Here is a 24,281-nt window from a genome sequence, read left to right on the forward strand (position 1 = left end):
AGCTCAGGTCATGATCCCAGGGTCCTGGGATAGAGCCCCGCGTCGTGCTCCCTGCTCCGCGGGAAGCCTGCTTCTCCCTCTCCCACTCCCCCTACTTGTTTGCCCTCTCTCGCTGTGTCTCTGTCAAATAAATAAAATCTTTAAAAAAAAATCTTGTTCATAAAAAAAGTTCATTCTTTTTCCACTATATTTTTCCACTATTAACAAAATATAGATCAAAAAATGAAATATCTTTTCCCATGTAAAAATAGTAACCCTTCCTTAAGAGTTCCACAGATAATTCAATCTTCATACTGCTTTTCAATTTACTAGATTATAAACTTACTCTGAAAAAATAAAAGTATCTTAATTATGGTATTAAGAGCCATGCAGGGGCACCTGGGTGACTCTAGTTAGTTCAGCACCTGCCTTCGGCTCAGGTCATGATCTCAAAGTTCTTGGAACTGAGCCCCACACTGGGCTCCCTGCTCAGTGGGGAGTCTCCTTCTCCCTCTCTCCCCAGCTCCTGTTCTCTCTCTCAAATAAATTAATAAATCTTTAAAAAAAAAAAAAGAGCCACGTAATCAAGCATACCCATGATCTTCTTATTCAAGATTCCCATATCCCACCTCCTCTTTTTAGAAGCCTTTATTCTAAGGGTAAAAAAACTCCCTTCTTTATTTTCCATTCTGGGTTTCACTCTAATTTAGGTCTCCTCTTCTTTTGAGCTGTCCCAATTATAACAGAGGCTGGTGGTATTCAATTAAACCTTTTAAACAAAGTTAGTGTTTTTTAAACACAAATTAACATGTTAAAACATATCCTAATATATAGCATTCATAAGTTAGATATTTCTACAAGTTGGTTAAATCATCTCAGCATTTATTGAAACAAAGCAATTAATGACATCTAAAATGACTAATTTATATAATTAAAATAAGGAAATCACACAGATCAAGAACAAATATTTTATTCACATGTACCACAGAAACATCAATAAAAATCCACTTTTTGTAGAGAAAAACTTTATAGTAACCTTTATCAGAAAGAATATATATTAAACATATTTTATACATAAACTTTAAATCGTAACTATGCAAATTTATCTAGTTTTTTTATTTCATAAAAATCTGTTAAATGTCCCAATAGCTTCCAAAAATTAAAATTACTGGACTTTCACTTGGGCCAATCAGTGCTGAAAGCAAGCATTCCCACATATTTTTTTTTAACTACAAATGACCATCTAATGTAATCACAAACACCAAAATGATATGCTAAAAGAATCTTTTGACACCCAACTAATTTTAAGAAACTTCAATATTACTACATACAGCCAGTAAAAGCAAAAATAGCATTAAGATAATTTTTAAAAGATAATGTTTAGATGTAGGCTGAATTTGTTTAAAATTTTTACTTGGAAACATTTATCTTATTGCTGTAAAATGCTCTTGATAATGACTAAGACAAAATCAAATTAATTGCTAGTTTAAAAAATATTACTGTAAAAGTGGTTGGGTATTGACTATGAAGCTATACCATATGGATTCATATCTTAGCCACTTACCAGATGAATGAACTTGGAAAAATTTCTTACTCAGTTTCCTTACCTGTAATGAATGTGTGGTTGATAACAGTGCCTACTTCATTTGGTTGTTGTTAGAATTAAGTGAACTAATATATGCAAAATACCTGGACCAGTGCTCTACAAGCATACTTAAGTATTTTTTATCTTTATTACTACTATAAAAACAGCTTAAGTTTATAAAACCATTATATATCACATTAGAAATAAAAGAACTACCTGGATGAAAATCTATAGTGAACTTCTTTCTTACAACTTATCCTAGCCTTTATCAACTTCAACAATGCAGGGGTGCCTGGGTGGTTCAGTCGTTAAGCGTCTGCCTTCGGCTCAGGTCATGATCCCAGGGTCCTAGGAACGAGCCCACATCGGGCTCCCTGCTCCTTAGGAGCCTGCTTCTCCCTCTGCCTCTCTCTCTCTCTGTCTCTCATGAATAAATAAATAAAATCTTTAAAAAAAAAATCACAGATAAAAACATTCACTGACAAGTAAATCTAAAACACAATGTGTTCTTAAAAAAAAGGAAAAATAGGGACCCCTGGATGGCTCAGTCAGTTAAGCGGCTGCCTTCGGCCCGGGTCATGACCCCAGGGTCCTGGGATCAAGTCCCACATCGGGCTCCTTGCTCAGCAGGGAGCCTGCTTCTCCCTCTCTCTCCTTCTGCTTGTGCTCTCTGTCAAATAAATAAAATCTTTAAAAAAAAAAAAAAAAGGAAAAATATATATCATTAAATGCTATCTAAACCACACTATTTCGGGGTGCCTGGGTGACTCAGTCAGTTAAGCGTCTGCCTTCGGCTTGGGTCATGATCCCAGGGTCCTAGGATCAAGCCCTGCATCAGGCTCCCTGCTCCGCGGGAAGCCTGTTTCTCCCTCTCCCACCGCCCCTGCTTGTGTTCCCTCTCTCACTGTGTCTCTGTCAAATAAATAAAAATCTTTAAAAAAATAAAATAAAAAAATAAAAAACCCACACTATTTCTTACAATAAAACTATTAGTCCCAAACTATATAATATGAAGTCATGCCCTAAAAAAACTTCTATGCATATAGCAACACAAGAATGTGCAGATTAGAACATTCAATGTGTCTTTTCTTAGTCTTTAGTTATAAAACCATTGTGCTTTACTTCAAATGTATTCGTAAAACATGGTCATTAATATTCAAAATTATTTACATCTAAATATGCTTTTTAAAACTGAAAGTTCCAAAACACAGAACATTGATCTTCACTGACATAGAAAAACTTCATTGAAAATATCTTCCTGTTCATTTTTCTCTTCTTATATTTTATGCCCTGCTTGGTATGAAATGTTTATTATTTTTAACATTAGGCACATTTGCACTTTCATGTAACCTCAATTTTATTTATTTTTAATTATTTTTTAAGTAGGCTCCACACCCAACGTGGGGCTTGAACTCATGACCCCAAGATCAAGAGTCGCATGCTCTACTGAATGAGCCAGCCAGGCACCCCTCATGTAACCTCAATTTTCATATGGATTCTTACATTCTCCCTAATGCAGTGGGTTCTCAAACTTTGATGCACATCATAATTACCTAGGGTTTTTATTCAAAACAGAATTCCTGGAACCCAAAGAAATTCTCATTCAGTAAGTGAGCACAAGAACCTGCATTTTTAACAAAACATTCCAGATGATTCTTAAGTAGGTAATTCATGTCCAACACTATAAGAAACACTGCTCTAATGGTTTTTTATGATATGGATGCTGTGCTTTAATTCACTAAATATTAGTTCAGTGCCTTATATGTACAAAGCTTAGTGCTGTGATCAAACATGAATTTTGCTTTAAGGAAGGTACATACAGTTTGAGAGGAGATAAAACATGCATATAAATGACATATAAAAACGAAGGAATTATAATGTCTTCTAAAAAAATTCAGGGTGCCTGGGTGGCTCAGTTGGTTAAGCGACTGCCTTCGGCTCAGGTCATGATCCTGGAGTCCCAGGATCGAGTCCCACATCAGGCTCCCTGCTCGGTGAGGAGCCTGCTTCTCCCTCTAACCCTACCCCCTCTCATGTACTCTCTCTCTCTCATTCTTACTCTCAAAATAAATAAATAAATCTTAAAAAATAAAAAATTCAGATAAAATAAAATACTGGGGAGTTCAGGGAAGGGAATAATTACTCCCAGCTGACCTCTGGGAAATTCTAGTTGTAGATAACATTGAATTTGAAATGAGTGTTGAAGGTTATGTCTTTAGACCGTAAAGAAAGAAATTAATAATTCTCTCACTGAATTATAAATGTGTCTAATAATAAACATCACTCCTTCTGACTCAGAAAAACCATTCCCTACTTCCTAAATTTTATATTTCTAATCTGGGTTATGGTTTGTGTTGGCCTGTATATCCGTCCAGCAGCTTGATGTGCTTCTTTCTCTCCAAACATGTCTCTGAAAGGATCTGTTTTAGTACTTTTAGTATTTATCCTCTGAAAGATAAGTTCACAAGTAGATACTGATGCAGAGAAATATACTTATCCTTTCATAAATCTTTAGGAAGAAAATAGGATTTAACCATAGTTGAAATGAGAACACTTTAGGCAGTCTTCAGTTCTAAAATCTCCACACAGGTTGGCATCAGGTAGCATGATGAGAGGAAATGATCAGAAAAAAAGAGAGAGAGAGAGAGAGAGAGAGAGAGAGAGAGAGAGAGAGAGAGACATTTTATAATTTAGAAGCCATTGTTCTAAAAGCCAAATAAAACAAATCACAGGGCAGAAGAAAGAGCATAAGAGCTCTTCTGTTTCCTGATTATGGGGCATTTTGTTTAATATTCATGGCATTTCTATGACTTGTAGTTTTAAAATTCCAGTGTCTTCCCAGAGATGCAGTGAATACAGAATCTACAACGCCCAATATTGACTGAATAAATGAATGAGTGGATGACTTTCAGGTTATTTTTCTGGTCTTTCTTGAGGTGTACCCTTCTCTATTCAGAGAAATAAAGAGTCAGCCAGATGAGTCCCAAATAGGTATGCTTTCTCATCTCTTATGCATTTGGAATGCTTTTCAGCTCCCTCCTCCTCTTGGCTAGTCTTCTAATCTCTAAAAATGTAAACAACCCCCTTCCACAGTCTAATGTCCTACACTGGTACATCTGCCTCAGTGTCCCCATAAAATGTCCCCTCTGCATCACTGTGTCATAACTCTTACCAGTATACAGAGGCAGCAAAAGAACAACATTGGAGTCAAACACACTTGAGTTCAAATTCTGATTCCACCACTTACTATGTGACCTTGGAGGAGTTACCTAAACATTACTTTCCTGATTTAAACATAGAAAATAGGGGCGCCTGGGTGGCTTGGTCGTTAAGCGTCTGCCTTTGGCTCAGGTCATGATCCCAGGGTACTGGGATCTAGCCCCGCATCAGGCTCTCTGCTCAGCGGGAAGCCTGCTTCTCCCTCTCCTGCTCCCCCGGCTTGTGTTCCCTCTCTCGCTGTGTCCCTCTCTAATAAAAAAATAAAATCTTTAAAAAAAATAAAAATAAAACATAGAAAATAACAGCATATAATGTGCTTAGTATATCACCTCATATATAACAGAATTAACAATTTTTATGATACTCACATTGTACTGTACTTGCTGGTTAACCTGACTTTTCCTCTAAACCACACACTTCTTGAGGAAAGGAACATATATTTTATTTCTATATAAGCAGCATTTAGCACAGTGCTTGGCATATAGTAGGTACTTAATGTTTTTTTGATGATTAAATAAATATTACTCCCATTATAGTAAAATTAATTTGCCACTTGAAATCCTTTCTGTAATGAGGTGGAAAACAAGTGAATAAGAAAATAAACTCCATTAATATCACAGTTTCAAAAAGGATACTGTCTTTAATCATACTGTTTTTAGGATTTACTGTTACTTATACATATTACAAAATACTAAATGATTCAATAACTTGTCTGAATATTGCTGGTCATATATGCCTCGGGAACTGAATACCCATAACTTTTTGGTATATATTAACCATAAAATTACCAAGCCACACGTAAAACTATCTTTATTTAGACAACAACTTAAGTTATAATAAATCACTTTTTAAAACCAAGGAAATTCTTAACATAGCAAAGCTTAATTAAAATCTCCCTTTAGGGCGCCTGGGGGGCTCAGTCAGTTAAGTGACTGCCTTTGTCTCAGGTCGTGATCCTGGAGTGCCGGGATCGAGTCCCGCATCGGGCTCCCTGCTCAGTGAGGAGCCTGCTTCTCCCTCTAACCCTCCCCCCTTCTCATGTACTATCTCTCTCTCATTCTCAGTCTCTCAAAATAAATAAATAAATCTTTAAAAAAATAAAATAAAATAATCTCCCTTTAGGGCACCTGGGTGGCTCAGTCGTTAAGCGTCTGCCTTCGGCTCAGGTCACAATCCCAGGGTCCTGGGATCGAGCCCCACATTGGGCTCCCTGCTTGGCGGGAAGCCTGCTTCTCCCTCTCTCCCTTCCCCTACTTGTGTCCCCCCCTCCTTGCTGCGTCTCTATCAAATAAATAAAATCTTTAAAATAAAATAAAATCTCCCTTTATAGTCCTTAGGGAAATGAGAAGAAACTCAGTTTCATGGTTTGGTTTTAACCTACGTAAGAATATAAAGATATACTAATTAATGTAGTATTTAATGGACTTTTCCATTTAATGTTTAATTAGTTGGTGAATAAGAGTATTTGTAAGGCCTCCTTCTGAGAAAATGCTTTTATATTTGATCTCCAAAATATTTTAACTTCAATACATTTTTACAGAACTACACTAGAAGCTGATATCACTTGTCCTATTTCTTCCTCCTTTCCTTGATAGTCAAAAACAGTTTTACTTTTTAGTATTATATGTTGAATATAAACTGATATTTTAATATATAACATGGTGTTCTGATTCTGAAGGACAAGCTTTACTTTGAGCCATTTTTTAATGCATTATGCAAAAGAATAATGATTTTACAATGATAATGATTCCAAAATTATGTTACAGCATATGCACCCATGGAATTGTAATCCATGACACTTCCAGAATACAAGTGATCACTGCTTTCTGTTAATTTATAATCCACTGCTTATTAAGGACTAGTATGTACTTCACTGGCTTCTAGAAGATCATGGACTGAATATATGACATGAATACAGACTGCAAACTGAGCAAAAGTATTTCTTTTTAATTAAAAAAAAATTTTTAGGGGCACCTGGGTGGCTCAGTCTTGCAGCTGCCTTCGGCTCCGGTCATGATCCCAGGGTCCTGGGATCGAGCCCCGCATCGGGCTCCCTGCTCAGCGGGAAGCCTGCTTCTCCCTCTCCCACTGCCCCTGCTTGTGTTCCGTCTCTCGCTGTCTCTCTCTTCAAATAAATAAAATCTTTTAAAAAATAATTTAAAAAAATTTTTTAAGATTTCTTTCCAAAAGAAATACTATATCGAGTTGATTACTACATTAGGCATTAAAACTATTTTTATTTATATAAAACTACATAAATAGGTGCCCTTTGCTACTTCAATAATTAATATTGAAATTAAAAGATCTAAAAAGATTGCAGGTTTAGTCAAGTACAAAATGGGAAAAAATATCTCCAGGCACCTTAGTGAGTGAATAGTGATATGTCTGTTTGCCATGAACTAGAAACTATACATTAAGTTATATTTTTAATAAGCAGCACTAATTTTTAGTCTTTTCTTTCATTAGAAGAGTTCAGGAAAATATTAAATGCATAAAATTTTTTTAAAGATTTTATTTTATTTGACAGAGAGCACTCGAAGAGGGAGTGGCAGACAGAGAAGCAGGCTTCCCGCTGAGCAGGGAGCCCAAGGCAGGACTCAATCCCAGGACCCTGGGATCATGACCTGAGCCAAAGGCAGACACTTAACCAACTGAGCCACACAGGTGCCCTAAATGCAAAAATTTAGACTGCCTTTTATTTATAGGTAAAACCTTAGCAAGATGGACATTTTAGGTAGAAGATGAAACAAAAATCCAACTACCCTCTCTCCCTCAAAAGGAAGGTTATAGTTAGCCAGGAAAGTAGATGTCCTATGAAGAAGAAACAGCACCTACAAAGGCAGACAGGCAAGAAATAACATGATATCTTTAGAGAAATGTAGTGAATTCAACTGTGCTAGAAAATCCAGTGAAGCTAGAGGGAAGAGACTAATGCTTGGGAGGCTACTAAAGTAATCAAGGCAAGAAGTGATAAGAACCTGAACTAAGGGGTATCTGGGTGGCTCAGTCGGTTAAGCGTCGGACTCTTGATTTCAGCTTAGGTCATGATCTCTGGATCGTGACATCGAGCCCACTTTGGGCATGAAGCCTGCTTAAGATTCTCCCTCTCGGGGTGCCTAGGCGGCTCAGTTGGTTGGGCGGCTGCCTTCGGCTCAGGTCATGATCCTGGAGTCCCTGGATCAGGTCCCGCGTCAGGCTCCCTGCTCGGCGGCGGGGAGCCTGCTTCTCCCTCTAACCCTCCTCCCTCTCATATACTCTCTCTCTCATTCTCGCTCTCTCAAATAAATAAATAAATCTTTAAAAAAAAAAAAAAGATTCTCCCTCTCCCTCTGCCCCTCCCCAGGCTCTTGCTCTCTCTCTCAAAAAAAAAAAAAAAAAAGAGCCTGAAGCAAGCAACAGCTGCTGTCAAAATTCAAGCAACTGAATTGTATCTTCACTGAGATTTTTCCCCATAGAAATGTTTGTAACATAGCATGAAAATCACAAAATGAACTTCAAAGCTTTAACCTCTCAAGTCAGTCTGCCTGATTCATGTCCTAGTGACAACCCTATGGTAGAAAATTGAGAAAGTTATTTTAAACTTTCTGTACCCTGGTTTTCACATTTGTAAAATGGGTTAATAATAGAACCCAATAGCAAATAAAACAGTGTTTGGACAAGCTCTCAATAAACGTAGAAACATCAGAAACAGGAGTGGCTTATAACTACTGCTAGTTCCACAATTATTTCAGGTGCAGACAATGCTGATTCTCTGCAGGTTTACATTGTTAACTAAGTCTTATAGAAAGATATTTATATTTACCAATAAAAAATTAGAGAATATCCTGGCAAAGAGCATTTATTTATTTTTTTAAAGATTTTTATTTATTTATTTGACAGAGACAGAGATAGCAAGAGCAGGAACACAAGCAGCGGGAGAGGGAGAAGCAGGCTTCCCTCCAAGCCAGGAGCCTGATATGGGACTCAATCCCAGGACCCTGGGATCATGACCTGAGCCAAAGGGAGACGCTTAACGACTGAGCCACTCAGGCGCCCCTGGCAAAGAGCATTTAAATGAAAGTTCCTATTTATCTGTTTTAAAAGACTGAAAATTGTTTCTAAAGGCACAGTTAACTTTCCATGACCTTGAAAAGTTGAAGGTATTTTTATTCTTCTAATGGTATATACGAAGATTGTGAATATGACAAAGCCAAGTAATAGGTGAGATTGTATTTATAAGCTGCCTTAAACCAAAGCTCTTTGAACTGATAAATATTCACAATTGCCAGAAATCAAATCTCAAAATTTCAGAGGTCATTACTATTGCAAAATCAGTGATAGCCTGATTTAAGGACTGTCACCTCTCATATTTATGTAATAACTTGCTAAGTTCAATAAGAACATGTTCACAACATGATTCGTGCCCTCTAGAGTTTTGGCCTAAGAAATAATTTTATGTATCACACACCTCAAACACAATTTTATAAATACCATATATATAATATGTATATTATATATACATATCACCTTAAAAGCGTTACATTTTATTTTTTGTTTTTTTTTAATGCAAAGGTGAATATTAGCCATACCACAATTTACTTCTCAAAAAACAGGCTTATTGGGGTGCCTGGGTGGATCAGTCGTTAGGTGTCTACCTTCGGCTCAGGTCATGATCCCAGGGTCCTGGGATCGAGCCCCGCATAGGGCTCCCTGCTTAGTGGGAAGTCTGCTTCTCCCTCTCCCACTCCCCCTGCTTGTGTTCCCTCTCTCGCTATGTCTCTCTCTGTCAAATAAATTAATAGAATCTTTTAAAAAAGGCTTATTAAAAAGCAATATTTTTAGTTTTTATTTTTAGATTCATAAAGTAGAAAACTGTGAAAAAGAAAGTATATATAAGGATCAAAGATCAAAGGTTGTGTCTTGTGGTAAGTAGGTCAAATACTTCAAATCCATACAAGAACTATAATGTTTCTGTGGGAATTTCATACATCATTATGGAATCAAGCCACCAGGAAAAAAATTGTTTGATATTTCTAACCGGCAGACTGGTCTTTGATTCTTTTTCTTTGATGACTTAAACTAAGATAAGAAGTAATGGCCTGATCTTCCTCAGACCTATATATCAGAAGGTAAAGTCTTAAGTGAAAATACACACAAGGAATTAAGAATACTCTCAATCTTTTAACTAGCTCATTACTCTCTATACAGTATTATTAGTCTTCAAACTTGTCATGTGAACAATATTCTCAAAGAATTTACATGAAAACTCTTTTAAGTACCTGAAAATGTTCATTTACAAAGTTGTGGAGTGTTAATAATGAGAACTGTAAACATATTTCTGCAGCTAGTTGAAAATGTTAACATACCAAAAATAACATAAAATATGAAGCCAAGCTCCTCTGCCATTCAGAGAGAAAAAGAAAATAATAACAAAGAGAAAGAAGGGAATGAGAATAGGCCTATAAAAATCTGGAAAGGAAACAATCTGGTAGATTGAGCAGAGAAAAAGTTGACGATTCCTTCATTTATTCAACAAATAACTGCCTGCTATGGGCCAGGGCTGAATACACAAAGAGCAACAAAATATTCTTTATCTGTTGCCCTTAGTCTGGAGAAGACACATTAAACAACTAATGCATGCATGCATGCGTGTGTGTGTGTGAGTGAGTGAGAGAGAGAGAGACAGACAGAGACAGAGAAGACACATTAAACAACTAATGCATGCGTGCATGTGAGTGAGTGAGAGTGAGAGAGAGACAGAGACAGAGACAGAGAGAGACAGAGAAGACACATTAAACAACTAATGCATGCATGCGTGTGTGTGTGAGTGAGTGAGTGAGTGAGTGAGAGAGAGAGAGAGAGACAGACACAGAGAAGACACATTAAACAACTAATGCATGCATGCACGCGCGCGCGCGCGCGTGTGTGTGTGTGTGTGTATGATTAAATTGTGGTAACTGGATATAAAAAGTAAAGGATGCTATGAAAACCAAAAGTAAGACTTAATCTATTTTTTTTAAGATTTATTTATTTGAGAGAGCGAGAATGAGAGAGAGTACATGAGAGAGTGGAGGCCCAGAGGGAGAGCCAGGCTCCCCGCCGAGCAGGAAGCCCGACGCGGGACTTGATCCCGGGACTCCGGGATCATGACCTGAGCCGAAGGCAGTCGCTCAACCAACTGAGCCACCCAGGCGCCCAAGACTTAATTTAGACCACAGGTAAGTAAACAGCTCTATGAAGAAGAGATACTTTAAATCTAATGGTTGAGTTGGGTAGCTGGGAGTGAAGGGGAAAAGTTGCTTGGACAAAAAACCGCAGAAGTATAGAGGCCCTTAGGACAGAGGATGGCTGATTCTGGGAAGTAAATGAAGACAACTGTGATCGAAACATAACTGAGCACAAGCAGAGGTGGGTCAAGATGAAGCCAGACAATTGCTGTATGGAAAACTGATCGAAGGGAGGGACATATGGAAGGAGAAATAACAGTTTAGAGTAATGTTACTGCCAGCTAAGCAAGAGCTGATGAAAACTTGGACCAGGCCTGTGGAAATGGAGACAAAAAGAAATGGGTATTTTGCTTTCATTTAGAAGTGGAATTAAAAGACCTTTAAACAAAATAATTAAAATGTCCTGCCATCTTGCTTCTCTACTGTGGTATGAAGAATTACTAAAATGGTCCCCCAAAGATTCCCCACTCTAACCACTCTAAAATCTGTGGATACTAATGAAATATCACTCCTGTGATTGTGTTATATTAACCACATGAATCCTTAAAAGCAGAGAGCATTCTCTGGCTGGCAGCAAGAGAAGCCAGAGAAATTTGAAGCATGAGAAGGACTTGATGTGCCATTAATGGTTTGAAGATGAAGCGGGGGGGGGGGGACGCCTGGGTGGCTCAGTCATATGGGCGTCTGCCTTCAGCTCAGGTCATGATCCCAGGGTCCTGGGATCAAGTCCCACATTGGGCTCCTTGCTCAGCAGGGAGCCTGCTTCTCCCTCTGCCTTCCATTCTCCCTGCTTGTGTTCACGCTCTCTCTCTGACAAATAAATAAATAAAATCTAAATAAATAAATAAACCAAAGGAAAAAAAAATGAAGATGGTCGTGTGAGAAGGAATATGGGCGGCTTCTAGGAACGATAATCAGCCCCCAACCTGACAGCCAGCAAGGAAATAAGGACCTCAGATCTTTTAAAATAATCTAGATTCTGTTAACAACCCATATAGACTTGGGAAGTGGAGTCTTCCCCTGAGCCTCCAGATAAGTCCAGTCTGGCCAACACTCTGGTCTTAACTTCAGACCTTAAGCAAAGAACCCAGCTGAACATTCCTGGACTTCTGACCTACGGAACTGTAAGATAATAATGGGTGTTGTTTTAAGCCACTAAATTCTGGTAACACACTACACAACAACAGAAAACTAATAGAAAACCATCACCCTGTATACTCTGTGAGGAGAAGTTAACAATTTGATCATTGAAAGCTTAATCAGATTATTCTCTTGTCATGAAAGAAATATAGGAAAAATAAGTTCAGCTTGCTATTCCTCCAAAGACTAAATAAAGATGTATTTGGTGATTGGAGAGCCCATTTAAATATGACTTTGAAATTAAATGTCAGATATGTGTTAAAGAATTAAAGTTTTTGTTAAGTCTAAACCTGTGCCATTTGATATAGCAGCCACTAGCTTCATGTGGCTACTAAATATTTGAAGTGTGATATTCCAAAATGAGATGTGCTATAAGTGTAAAAGATACACAGGATTTTGAAAACTTGGTATAAAAATTTTAAATAACTTAATAATATTTTAATATTAATTACATGTTTAAATGATAATATATTTCCATATATACTATTTGGATATACTGGGTTAAATAAATTATTAAAACTAAATTCACCTCTTTTCAATTTAAAATGTGGTTAACAGAAAATTTTCAATTATATATGTGGTTCAGTTATACTCCTATTGGAAAGCACTGACCTAGACTTTTAGGCAAGTGTCCTCTTCAAATAGCAAGAACATAGACAAACCAACCTCTCATAAAATGAAGCTGAACAAAGTAATATGGCAATATCTAACAAAGTAAAAGCATACATAACTTCAATCTGACAATTCAACTTTTGGGTATATACCCAAGAAAATCTATGAATATGCACAAGGAGACATATCCAAACTGTACAATTATTTGTGGGGCAGAAAATGCCAGCTTCTCCACCAATGTTTTATGTTCTTTTTTCCATAATGTAGAGTTGTTCTCAGTCCTGTTTGCTGTGAAATATGGACCACAGGTGGTGCCAACATGACTTGCATTTAGTCAATGAAAAGTGAAAAGAATACTTGCCTCTTCTAAAGACTGGCTGCTAAAAACCTCCAAACCATTCTCCCTTATGTTTGATTGATGGATGTTGATGCCTAAAGCAACCTTGGAAACCCCCTGTTGAAGGTGACATACCCTCTGTTAGCCTAGATCCCTAAAGCACTCTATAGAACACAGCCCTTTCTTCACTGAAAGTTACTCTGTGGGAAAGAAATGAACACTATATTAAGCTTTTGAGATTTCAGGATTTACCCATTAGAGCAGCTAGTATTAAACTAATACAGTGTATAATATACAAAAATTAGAAACAACCCAAATGTCTGTCAATAGATTGGATAAGTAAGTCATAGTACAAAAGGACAATGGAATGCTATATAGTACTTAAAATGAAAAAAAAACCTAGATCTCTATATATCAACATGAAATTTTTTCAAGATAGCTAGTTACAAAACCAAAAACAAATTAAAAAACCCACCATATACTGAGACCATACAAATGCACATGTAGTAAAAATATATAGAACAGGAGGATACATTCCAAGAATTCCCAGATTACCTCTGGAAAAAAGGGAATGGGTTCAGAGAAGAGAGTGAAAACAGAGTCTTCAATTCCATATGAAATGTTTTATTTCCTTAAAATAATCCTAATTATGATTATTTATTGAAACTGGATGATGCATATATGGATATTTTCCTTTATTATTCTATTTTGTAAATGTTTAAATTATTTCATAATACCAAAAATCTTTTCCTTATACATACCTGCTTAGACTGTAAACTAGTAAAACCTTGTTAGAGGACTTATTAAAACTATGTTATCAAGAGCCTTAAATATGTAAATATCTTTTTTCTTTTAAGAGTTATTTATTTATTTGAGAGAGAGAGACACAGCAAGAGAGGGAACACAAGCAGGGGGAGCGGGAGAGAGAGAGAAGCAGGCTTCCTGCTGAGTAGGGAGCCCAATGCGGGGCTCAATCCCAGGACCCTAGGATCATGACCTGAGCTGAAAGCAGATGCTTATCGACCCGAGCCATCCAGGCGCCCCAAATATGTAAATATCTTTTAACATAGTCCCAACACTAGAAATATTCTCTAAGGAAATTAGTTTGTTCTAATTATGAACATCACACTATTCTTAGAGTAACCAAAAATTGGTAACACCTAAAATGTCCAACAGAATTGTGATTAAATTACTGAGTATTCACTTTAAAATTACATAGGATATAATGGGAGATGGGATGAGATGTCTGGAGGTAAGGATGAAAAAGATTGGCCACAAATTGATCATTGCTAAGGCTGGGTGATAAATGCACTATTTTATTTTTTACTTTAAATTTTCATAATAAAAAGTTTTAACATCAAAATTTACTAAATTTTTTAAATTTTTGTACTAAGTTTTTTTAAAAGCAGTTTAAAATACTAAGAACTAGGAGTGCCTGGGTGGCTCAGTCGGTTAAGTGACTGCCTTCGGCTCAGGTCATGATCCCAGGGTCCTGGGATGGAGCCCCACGTCGGGCTCTTTGCTCAGCAGAAGCCTGCTTCTCCCTGTCTGCTGCTGCTCCCCCTGCTTGTACTCGCTCTCTCTCTGTCAAATAAATAAAATCTTAAAAAAATAATAATAAAATAGTAAGAACTATATGTATTAATTTTAGAACTATCTTTTTTTAAAATCTCAGCTCACTCATTGGATCAGCAAATATTTTTTGTGTGTCCTTTATGTACCTCTCATTATTAACTTAGGAATATGATGGCAAATGTGTAGCTAATACTCTAATGCAATTGCCTCCAAACAATTGCTCAGGCATCCTACCAAAATATTTGGAGAACCATGCATACATACACACACAAACACACACACATATGTATGTATATGTATGCAGATATTTGTAAATTACATGCAAACTCATGCATACACACCTGCACATTTGTACATACATAATTCTCACCAGTAATATTTCCTTTTCTTTTTTTAAGTAAGCTCCACATCCAACATGGGGCTTGAACTCATGACCCTGAGATTAAGTCACATGCTCTACTGAATAAGCCAGCCAGGCACCTCTCATCAGTAGTATTTCAGTATTTCTTTGAGTAACCGGTATTTCATTATTTCACATAATCTACTTAATAAATCCATTTTTGTTGATTTCTAACAAGATAGGATTATCTTTTTTAAAAAATCTAATGTAGGAGTGGGGAAAAATAATTTAAAAATAAAAAAATAATAAATCTAATGTAACTAAGTATGGGGGAAGCATATGCTCTTAAGTTTTGTTGTTTCTTATGCTTACAAATGTTATATTCAACCCGTGATTTCTTTACAGGAATTTTTTTTTTTTTTAAAGAAAATTTCTCTTTTCTTTTTTTTAATTTTTTTTTTAAAGATTTTATTTATTTATTTAATTGACAGAGAGAGAGAGACAGCGAGAGAGGGAACACAAGCAGGGGGAGGGTCAGAGGGAGAAGCAGGCTTCCCGCGGAGCAGGGAGCCCGATGCGGGGCTCGATCCCAGGACCCTGAGATCATGACCTGAGCTGAAGGCAGTCGCTTAACCAACTGAGCCACCCAGGCGCCCCTCTTTACAGGAATTTCTAAAGCCAAATATCCATTTTGTGAGGATTAATTTTGTTAAGACCAGGAAATAAAATCAACAAATCCATTAGTGCAGGTAAACTGCAATACTTCATAATGTTCTGAAAATTGGAAGAAGGGTACCACTGTTGACTCTTGTAACCTGTGAAACTTGCATTTCATCACTATACCTCATTTACCACACTTGACATGAAATCAGTTGTCATACGGAACTGCCAATCTCAATCAATACATCAAATATTAATAGCACCTAATTTCATATTCTGTATACAATTTCATATTTTGTATATTTTGTATGCAAATAGATTTTAATATTTTCTTCTTTCGCCCAATGGATTATTTTGGGTATACCTCTGAAGATTACTACTCTAGTAAAAGATATATATTTGTTGACAAAAAAATAATGAATCAAAACAAGTGCTACAAGAGGAATGAATAATCACTGGGTTTCTAGAGGGGCACATGGAAGAGACACTTAACTCATGACTGTGGGTACGGTGAACAAAGTGTTAAACGGAGACCTCACCAGTGGGTAAGAGATTGGATTGGGCCGACTGGGCGTGAGGAAGCATGGTATTCCAAGCAGAAGGAATAGTGTGTTATATGCAAAGGTGCAGAGGTAAGAGCAAACACAGCACATTCAAACTAGTATATTAGTAGTCTCAAGTAGCTAAAGTGTGGTTTCTAGAGCTGTAGAGGTAGGATGGAGTAGGTGTTCAGTGATTCAGAGATGAGGCTGATGGGATAAGATTATATAGCCTTCTTTGGATTTTATTTGAAGGGCAATGGAGAGATAAGTGATGAAGGTATATAGTAAAGAATTTAGCCTTGCCCAAAGAGAGGTCTAGCCTTTGTCCCTGGCTCCTGGGAGGTAACCTCTAAACCTTGGAATTTCTGGAGTAATAGGAGTGTTATATATGGTGAGACCCTTGGACCATGTGATATCAGCCTGACCGCCAGTTCAACCAATCAATCAATAAGTCTCAATAAAAACTATGGACACTGAAGCTCAGGTGAGCTTCTTGGGCTGGAATACTCTGTGTATTACCACACATCAATTCTGGGGAGGGGAGCATTGTCTTCAATGCTAAAGACAATGTAAGTTTCACATCTGAAACTCTCCTAGATTATGCCCATGTATGTCTTCCTTTGGCTGGCTCAAATTTGTATCTTTTCCCTAAAATGAACAATATCCATTAGTATAATAGCCTTCAGGAAATTCCGTGAGCCTTTCTAATAAATTATCAAATCTGGGGGTGGTTTTGAGAAACCCCTAAACTTACAGTTGATGTCAGAAGTGAGGGTGGTCTTGTGTGGACTCTTCCCTCTTTGTAGTTGGACCCTAACTCCTTGTACCTGGGGCCAGAAGTCTTGGACAGACTTGGTGGTCTGGAGGATTGTGCCTTTAACCTCGCAGTTTGGCTAACTCTGGGAAAAGAGTAAAAATGTTTAAGTAGTAGGTGAAAGACAATCTACATAATCTAGATTCTAGAGAAATCACTTTGGCTATACTGGGGAGACTATATTAGAGAAGAGTAAGACTGGCAAAAGAGGACAATGACAGTGGGAAGGGAGAGGGACAGATCTATGAGATATTTACAAGGCAAAATTGATTTAATTAGAGGGGTGAGAGAAAGAGAAATCAGGAATGGACCCACCAGAAAGAGAATCGGGTTTTAGTTCTGCTTATTTTGGAGGAGACAGAGGGAATTGGAAGATTGAATTAGGTGCTGATCAGTTTGAGAAGCCTTTTAGATATTTAGGTAAAGCTGTCCCATTAGCAGTCAAAGCAGAGATGGAGATAGAGTTGGGAACCATTAGCATAATAACAAATAACCAAAGTCATGGGAGAAATTGATATTGACTACAAATAAGTCACCGGAGTTGAAAAGGCTAGGCTAAGGATGAAAACATCAATATTAAAGGGACAGTTAAAGGGACAGTTAGAGTACTAAAAATTCACAGAAAAGCAGCAGCCTGAGAGGCAGGAATAAAACCTGAAAACTATGGTTAACAATGAATGCTTGAAATTTTTTTCTTCTTTATGCTAATGAAAATTTTCTCCACTTCTTAATAAGAAAAAAGGGTGTAGTTTTAAACGAATAATACTTTAAAACTTGCATCCATTTTTCTATTTATATATGTAAAAGTGAGACAAAGTTTAATCATTCTGACCTATCTCAAACTTATTAATGATTCACGTAATTCAAGATCACTGAATTATTAGCGTCTAAAACCAAAGATCTTCTTTTCCAAGCAATTTTAAAAGTGCCTCCCTCCCCTCATTACTATCTAGAACTACTTAACTTCACCAGGCTGCTGGAATATCTGTCTCCCCCTCAAGAAGACGAACCAAGACTAAATGAATAACTGAGGAAACAATTGCTCTAAAAATGTAATGACATAAAGCTCTAGTAAAGACTTCAGAGTATGTTTCTTCTGGATTAAAACAAATAGATTTATCCCCAGTACAGTGTAGACAAATAAAATACACAGTATTGACCCATGTAAGCTATGCATGTAGCCTCATATTCACATTCTGCTATAAGATCAGTTATAAACCTTTATTTGCAAATTATTTCAAAGCTATAAAATATCTCATTTCCACCTTTTCAAAGAGATTCTCTCATTAACCTCAGAAATCCTAATACTATGTCACTAGAAAATATTTATTTTAATCTCTTGGGGGACATTTAAGCTTAAAGTAAAACAGATCCTTTATACTAGCAGCTGAAGGTTCTAAATCATTGGAATTTTTTATTGACAATAGATCAATTTAGTAAAACAGTTCTAAAATACTGCATGCATTTATTATTGATTCTTAATGTTTAATAAACTGAAAAAAAATGTTTAAATGGTCCTTAATTGGGGCACCTGGGAGGCTCAGTTGGTTAAGTGACTACCTTCAGCTCGGGTCATGATTCCAGGGTCTTGGGATTGAGCCCCGGCGTCGGGCTCCCTGATCAGCAGGAAGTCTGCTTCTCCCTCTCCCATCCCTACCCCCCCCCCCCCGGCAATGTGCTCTCTGGCTCTATCTCTGTCAAATAAATAAAGTCTTTTAAAAACAATAATAATAAATAAATGGTCCTTAAGAAGGTATTTATGGTCCACAACAGAGGTCTTTCTCATCCAAGGAGATTTTTGCTGTTTTCAAATTGTTGTTCTCATTCTTTCAAAATGTTATGTGTTGTTTTTATCTAATAGAGAAATATCTAAGTACATATTTCCCATTTTGAATGCAAAATCTTTATCCCAAATACTACTCTGAAAAATTTTTAAGTTGCTAATAATAACTATATTTTGTCTATTTAAACCTTGATCCTTTACTCATCTAAGTAATTGCTTATCTCAAGTTAGTCCTGAATTTACCAAAATGAAGAATGTTAAATATACCTGCTGTTCCTATTATAAAATTCTTGAGAAGCAAAATATTGAGAAAAAAATTTACTATGTTTTAATTTTCAACCAGTGTATACATAAAACAGTAATCAGAAGATAAGCACCTTTACTTTTCTTCAGAGAATGTTTGTTTAGCAGCTACATATTGTCTATTTCTAAAATCCTGACAGAAAACACACAGTACAGACTTATAAAACTGGTATTAAATGCAGTGTTATTTCTTCTTACACTAGTCCCAATTATCAAATTGATGAATATATAGTTCAGGTAGCCCTATTTAAGAATTTCAGCACCAGGGCACCTGGGTGGCTCAGTTGGTTAAGCAACTGCCTTCGGCTCAGGTCATGATCCTGGAGTCCCGGGATCGAGTCCCGCATCGGGCTCCCTGCTCAGCGAGGAGTGTGCTTCTCCCTATGACCCTCCCCCCTCTCATGTGCTCTCTCTCTCTCTCTCATTCTCACTCTCTCAAATAAATAAATAAAATCTTTAAAAAAATTTAAAAAATAAAATTAAAAAAAAGAATTTCAGCACCATTTGATAAGCATGACAGAGTTTTTAAAGTATATTACAAATTCCCAAAATGAAGACTGAGTGGTTATTTGAGAAAATATTTTGGGGGAAAAACATCACCTTCCCCAAATAAGCAATTTCAACATATTTCTAATCAGAATTATTTCAAAGTATTTCCTAGGAAATTTGAGGACCCATCATTTCAAATACGTAAAGGAGAATTTTGCAGTTCAGAGATTATTTTGAGAAATGTCAGAATTACTTGTACATAATTTGTCATTTCTGAATTTAGATCCACTTTTCTCACCTGTAAAATAAAGTGCTTAGACAGAAAACTGATTTACCTCTACAGTGTCTTCCAGTATTGACTCTGGTGACTAACTGATATGATTTTTTTATAAATAAATATAATTAAAAGTGTTAAAAGTATATTTTTTTACACAATGAAGGTTTTCTTTGTTTTTAATCTGTTAAGGATCTTAAAGATACTTTACATAAACAAGCCAGCCATTTTATATCTGAATAAAAATAGGTTAATAGTTTTGCACAAAACATAGTAAAAATGATGAAATCTCTGATTTAAGGTGAAATAATATTTTCTAACTTTACTAGTTTTACTTCAAATCCAAACTTCTGTTCTCAAATGGCCATTTTATCATTTGAATTTTTTTTCTAGTTTTATGCATATTGAAATTAATCTTGCTTCCTTTCCATATGGAAAAACACATCTACTTACCACCTTATCATCTTTCTATAGATTCCATTTTTAAAAAAACCTTCTTGAATGACAAATGATCATGGTTTTTCTAAACTAATGACTCTCCTTTTAATGAACCTTCTCTAATGTTTAAGTGTGTGCTTCTTTGTCACTGCATTTTAAAGGTAAGAACTGTCAAAACAGAATTAGTTTGATGCTGACATAAATTCCTTTACTTTGGTAAACATTTTCATTTTATTTTAAACAGGAAGTTTTAAGTGTCTTTATTTAGTGTTTAAAAATGACATTTCATAAGCCCTTGGTGAGTTTACAAACACTAGGAAGAAATACACTAAAATGTTAATACTGTTTATCCCTGGTGGTGGTATAACACGCCATTTTATTTTTTATATTTCCCAGAAAGCATTATTACTTTGGTAATCAGATAGTATTTCAAAATTAAATTTTAAATAGCTTATAAAGTGTAAGACATCAACACAGTCCACTTCTCCAGCAGACAGGTTAAATGTTTTTCCCCTATTGATAAGCTTCTGCTATAACAGGAAGAATGATCTGATCAGGTGTCTGTCAGGTTGGATGAAGACCTGACATTTACTTTCCAGGTCCTTCTTTTAAGTTAGGCTTTGATGCAGTGAATCTTGCAGCAGTAAACTTTTTGGGGGACCAGAGTAACACCTTTCAATACAACTATCAGCAGAATGCCAAGAGACTCTCAGGTTTACCAATGTTTTCAGAGACTTGTCAGTATTCTCCTCTGTCATTTCAGAACAATTCCATTTAAAAAGAAACGCAATTGTAAACCGTTTCTATTTCAAGCCCATAAAAACCAGAACTGGGATGAAAGGCAAAGCCTTGACCTTTCTATTTTCGACTTTCATCTGTGTGGCTAAGCCATCTGCTTTCTCTCCCCTGTCCCATCTACTTAATGGATTGAAAATACTGCACCTAATTGCAATCTTATCAAACCAGCCGGACTTTTCCACTTTAACGAATTACGACTCTGTGTCTTTCACCTGAAGACTTGCTCGTAAAAATGTGCTTACCTTCCCTCTCAATTCCTTCCCATCTCCCTCAATTATGAGTTATCAAATATCTTTAAGATACGCGGCTTCGGTGGATTAAGCCATCTAAAGACCTCTTCACTTTCAACACCGAGCGCCTGAAGGAAAATCTACTCCAGTCTCTCCTCCTGTGGCTATAAGGCCGGTATTATTATCATTGTTGTTGCGGTTTTACACAGGAGGCACCTCGCAGCTCTGCCTAGAAAGGAGTCGCGTCTCTCCGCCGCCAAACAACAGGGGACTCAGACTGGGAAAAGACAGACCCGGGTGGGAGGAAACCTCCAAGAGGAAGAAGGGAGCTGGTAAGAAGAGGGAGCTCGTAAGACTGGAAGAAAGGACCTTCCGAAGCACGAAGGGAAAACGGTGTTTGTGAAGTGGAAGAAGAAGTGGGCGGCCGAGGTGCAACGAACGGGAAGAAGGGGTCGGGGCCGGCGGGAGGGCGCCGGGGCGGCTCCCGGGTCAGGCAGGAGGCGCCGGGGCCGAGGCGGGCGTGGGCAGCTCGCAGCGACCGCCCGAGTCGGAACAGCTAGGGCGCTTCCAACGGCGCGAGGCGCGGGTGAGGGGGTAAAGAGAGCAGTTGAGGGGCCGAGAGAGCCGCGTCGAGGCCGGCGCGCGGGGTCAGCGGGCCCACCCCCCAGCCAAGCCCCGCTACTTAACTATTTGTAGAGCTGCTGCAGGCACAGGTCCAGGCTCTCGCCCTCCACCTCCTCACGGGTGATGCGCTCCGACAGCGGCCGCGGGAGCGGGGGCAGAGGCGGCAGCTGGGGCTGCGGCGGCGGCGGCTGCACGGCCGACTGCCCCCGGGCTGCCGCCGCCTCCTCCTCCTCGACCTCCGCCGCCGCCACCGCCTCTTCCTCCACCGCCTCCTCGTCGGGCTCGGGGTCTTGCTCCTGCTCTTGCTCCCCCTCCTCCGTCGCGGCTACAGTGGCCACCTCCTCGCCGGGGTCCTCGACCGAAGCCTCGGCCGCCTCAGCCGCTACCAGTTCGGGCTCGGGCTCTGACTCGGGTTCGGGTTCCGGCTCAGGCTCGCCGCCGCCGCACGGTCCGCGAAACTCGCCCAGGAATAGCTCCAGGAAGCGCCGGTAAGTTTTCTCCTCAGGGCTGCAGCCGGCCATCGTTGCTCATGCCCCGGGGCCGACCGGGAAGTGGAGGGGGGGGGGGGAGTCCAGGAAGGGGAGGGGGCTGCTCTCGATCCTCCGGCTTCCGCAAAGGCTGTTAACCGCCGCACCGGCGAGAGCGATCAGCACTAGGTTGCCTGGAGAGGACTCCCGCAGGCGTGCGCGCCGCCGAGCGCGGACGTGCGCGGCCCGGGGGCGGGGGCGGAGCGCGCCGCCCCCTCCCCGGTCTGGAGGGAAAGTTGGTGGCGGGCGCGCGCGCAGGGTCCAGCGGCGGCCCACCCTCCAGCCCTCCGGAGAGCTCAGCCCACGCTGCCTAGAGACTGTCGCCATGGCAACCGGCTCTAATTAAGAATTTCAGGGTCCCTCCCGTCGAGCCCGCGCAGTCGAAAGGACACTCGACTCGCCCGCTCTCCAACTCTGCATATCTTTATTGTAAGGATACCCTATCCTCGAGTGGTTAAGAGTGAACTAAGACATCTCCAAGTCTAGCTGTTGGTTCCCACTTGGATTGGATTTACCTCAGTTTTCCTTATCTGTCCCTGCGTTGCCTTAGCGTAGGTATCTGTTGAAAGGGACCACAGTGTCAACCTCTTTTATTGTTGATGACACTAATTTAATAAGTAGTTTGGGGGAAAGGGGTATCAAACACCTTTCAAGCGGTAGGTTCCTTTGCATATATTCTCTCATTTGATTCAGTGAAGAAAGTGGTGTTATCCTCATTTCTCAAAGACAGGAAACAAGATTAATATATATCTGCTTCAAGGTTTCAAATCTACTAGCCATGGCACTGTAATTTGAACCCAGGTTGTCAGCCTCCAAAGCCTTCTAGAACCTTTTCCTTTACTCTTCTTTGCTTCTGCAATAGGTCTATAAAGCTTTATTTTTATAGGGCTTTATAGTTCACAAGTTGTTTTCATACTTTTAGTGCTTACAATAACGTCTCAAGGTAGAAGACATCATTCTCATGATTCCATTTTATAGATAAGAAAACTGAGCCATGAAGATATGGTGACTTTGCTCAAGGTCACACACAAGCGATACAACAAGCACTAAAATCCAGGTCTTTTCACTGCAAAGCCATTAGTTTTCCAGCATTCCAAGACACCCCTCTGTAGTCTTTGCATAATACATATTATACTTTATTACACAATATGTACGTTTTGTACATTTTCTTTGCTCTTCTTCCCCATCCCTCAAGCCTCTCTTCTTTCTTTCTTAGATTGAAACTGAAACTACTTTAAATTATCCTAATTTTCTTACTAAACTACACACAAACCTATTATTTTCAAGCCTTACTGAGGGGGGTGGGAGAAGGAGAAGCTGTGGTTATACAGCTGTACAGATGATAGCATCATTACTGCATACTGCCATGTCCATGGCAACATATAATTCATCAAAAACATAGTGATTCTTTCTCTACTTTGAAAAACATGTTCAGAAATTATCCACCCCATCCTCTCCATTTATTGTTTCTGGGTTTTAGTTAGATTTAGGGTCTGAAATACCATTTCTAGTTGGCTATTAATGGAAGAAGAAGGAGTCTCCCTGCCAACTGTTTTCATATAATACTGTATTCTAAATCCCTGACCTGATACTGTTATTTTAAGATTAAGAGGGTTGAGCTCACTAATGTACATTATGGCATCATGTAAAATAGACATCCATTCTTTCTCCTAGTTTAAGATTAAATAATACATGATGGAAAGCATATAGTGAGTAATGCACATAAGTCTTCTATAACTATTTATTTTTGTCTCAGAGGTAAATGGAAAGACCCAATAAATAAGTCTGTTTCCAGACAAGCTAAAT

At 38.4% G+C, this 24,281-nt stretch overlaps 1 protein-coding gene across 1 annotated transcript in view; it reads right to left on the reverse strand.

Moving 5' to 3' along the window:
* PPM1E (protein phosphatase, Mg2+/Mn2+ dependent 1E) overlaps positions 1-22,753 on the reverse strand; it is a 184,706-nt gene extending 161,953 nt beyond the window's left edge. The window contains exon 1 of the mRNA XM_027567872.2: positions 22,012-22,753. Within this exon, the coding sequence (XP_027423673.1) occupies positions 22,012-22,469 (458 nt within the window). The 5' untranslated portion in view covers positions 22,470-22,753. The remainder of the gene's footprint in view (positions 1-22,011) is intronic.
* Positions 22,754-24,281: the final 1,528 nt, after the last annotated feature.

Source organism: Zalophus californianus, chromosome 16, assembly GCF_009762305.2.
Source record: "Zalophus californianus isolate mZalCal1 chromosome 16, mZalCal1.pri.v2, whole genome shotgun sequence".
Classification (NCBI taxonomy): domain Eukaryota; kingdom Metazoa; phylum Chordata; class Mammalia; order Carnivora; family Otariidae; genus Zalophus; species Zalophus californianus.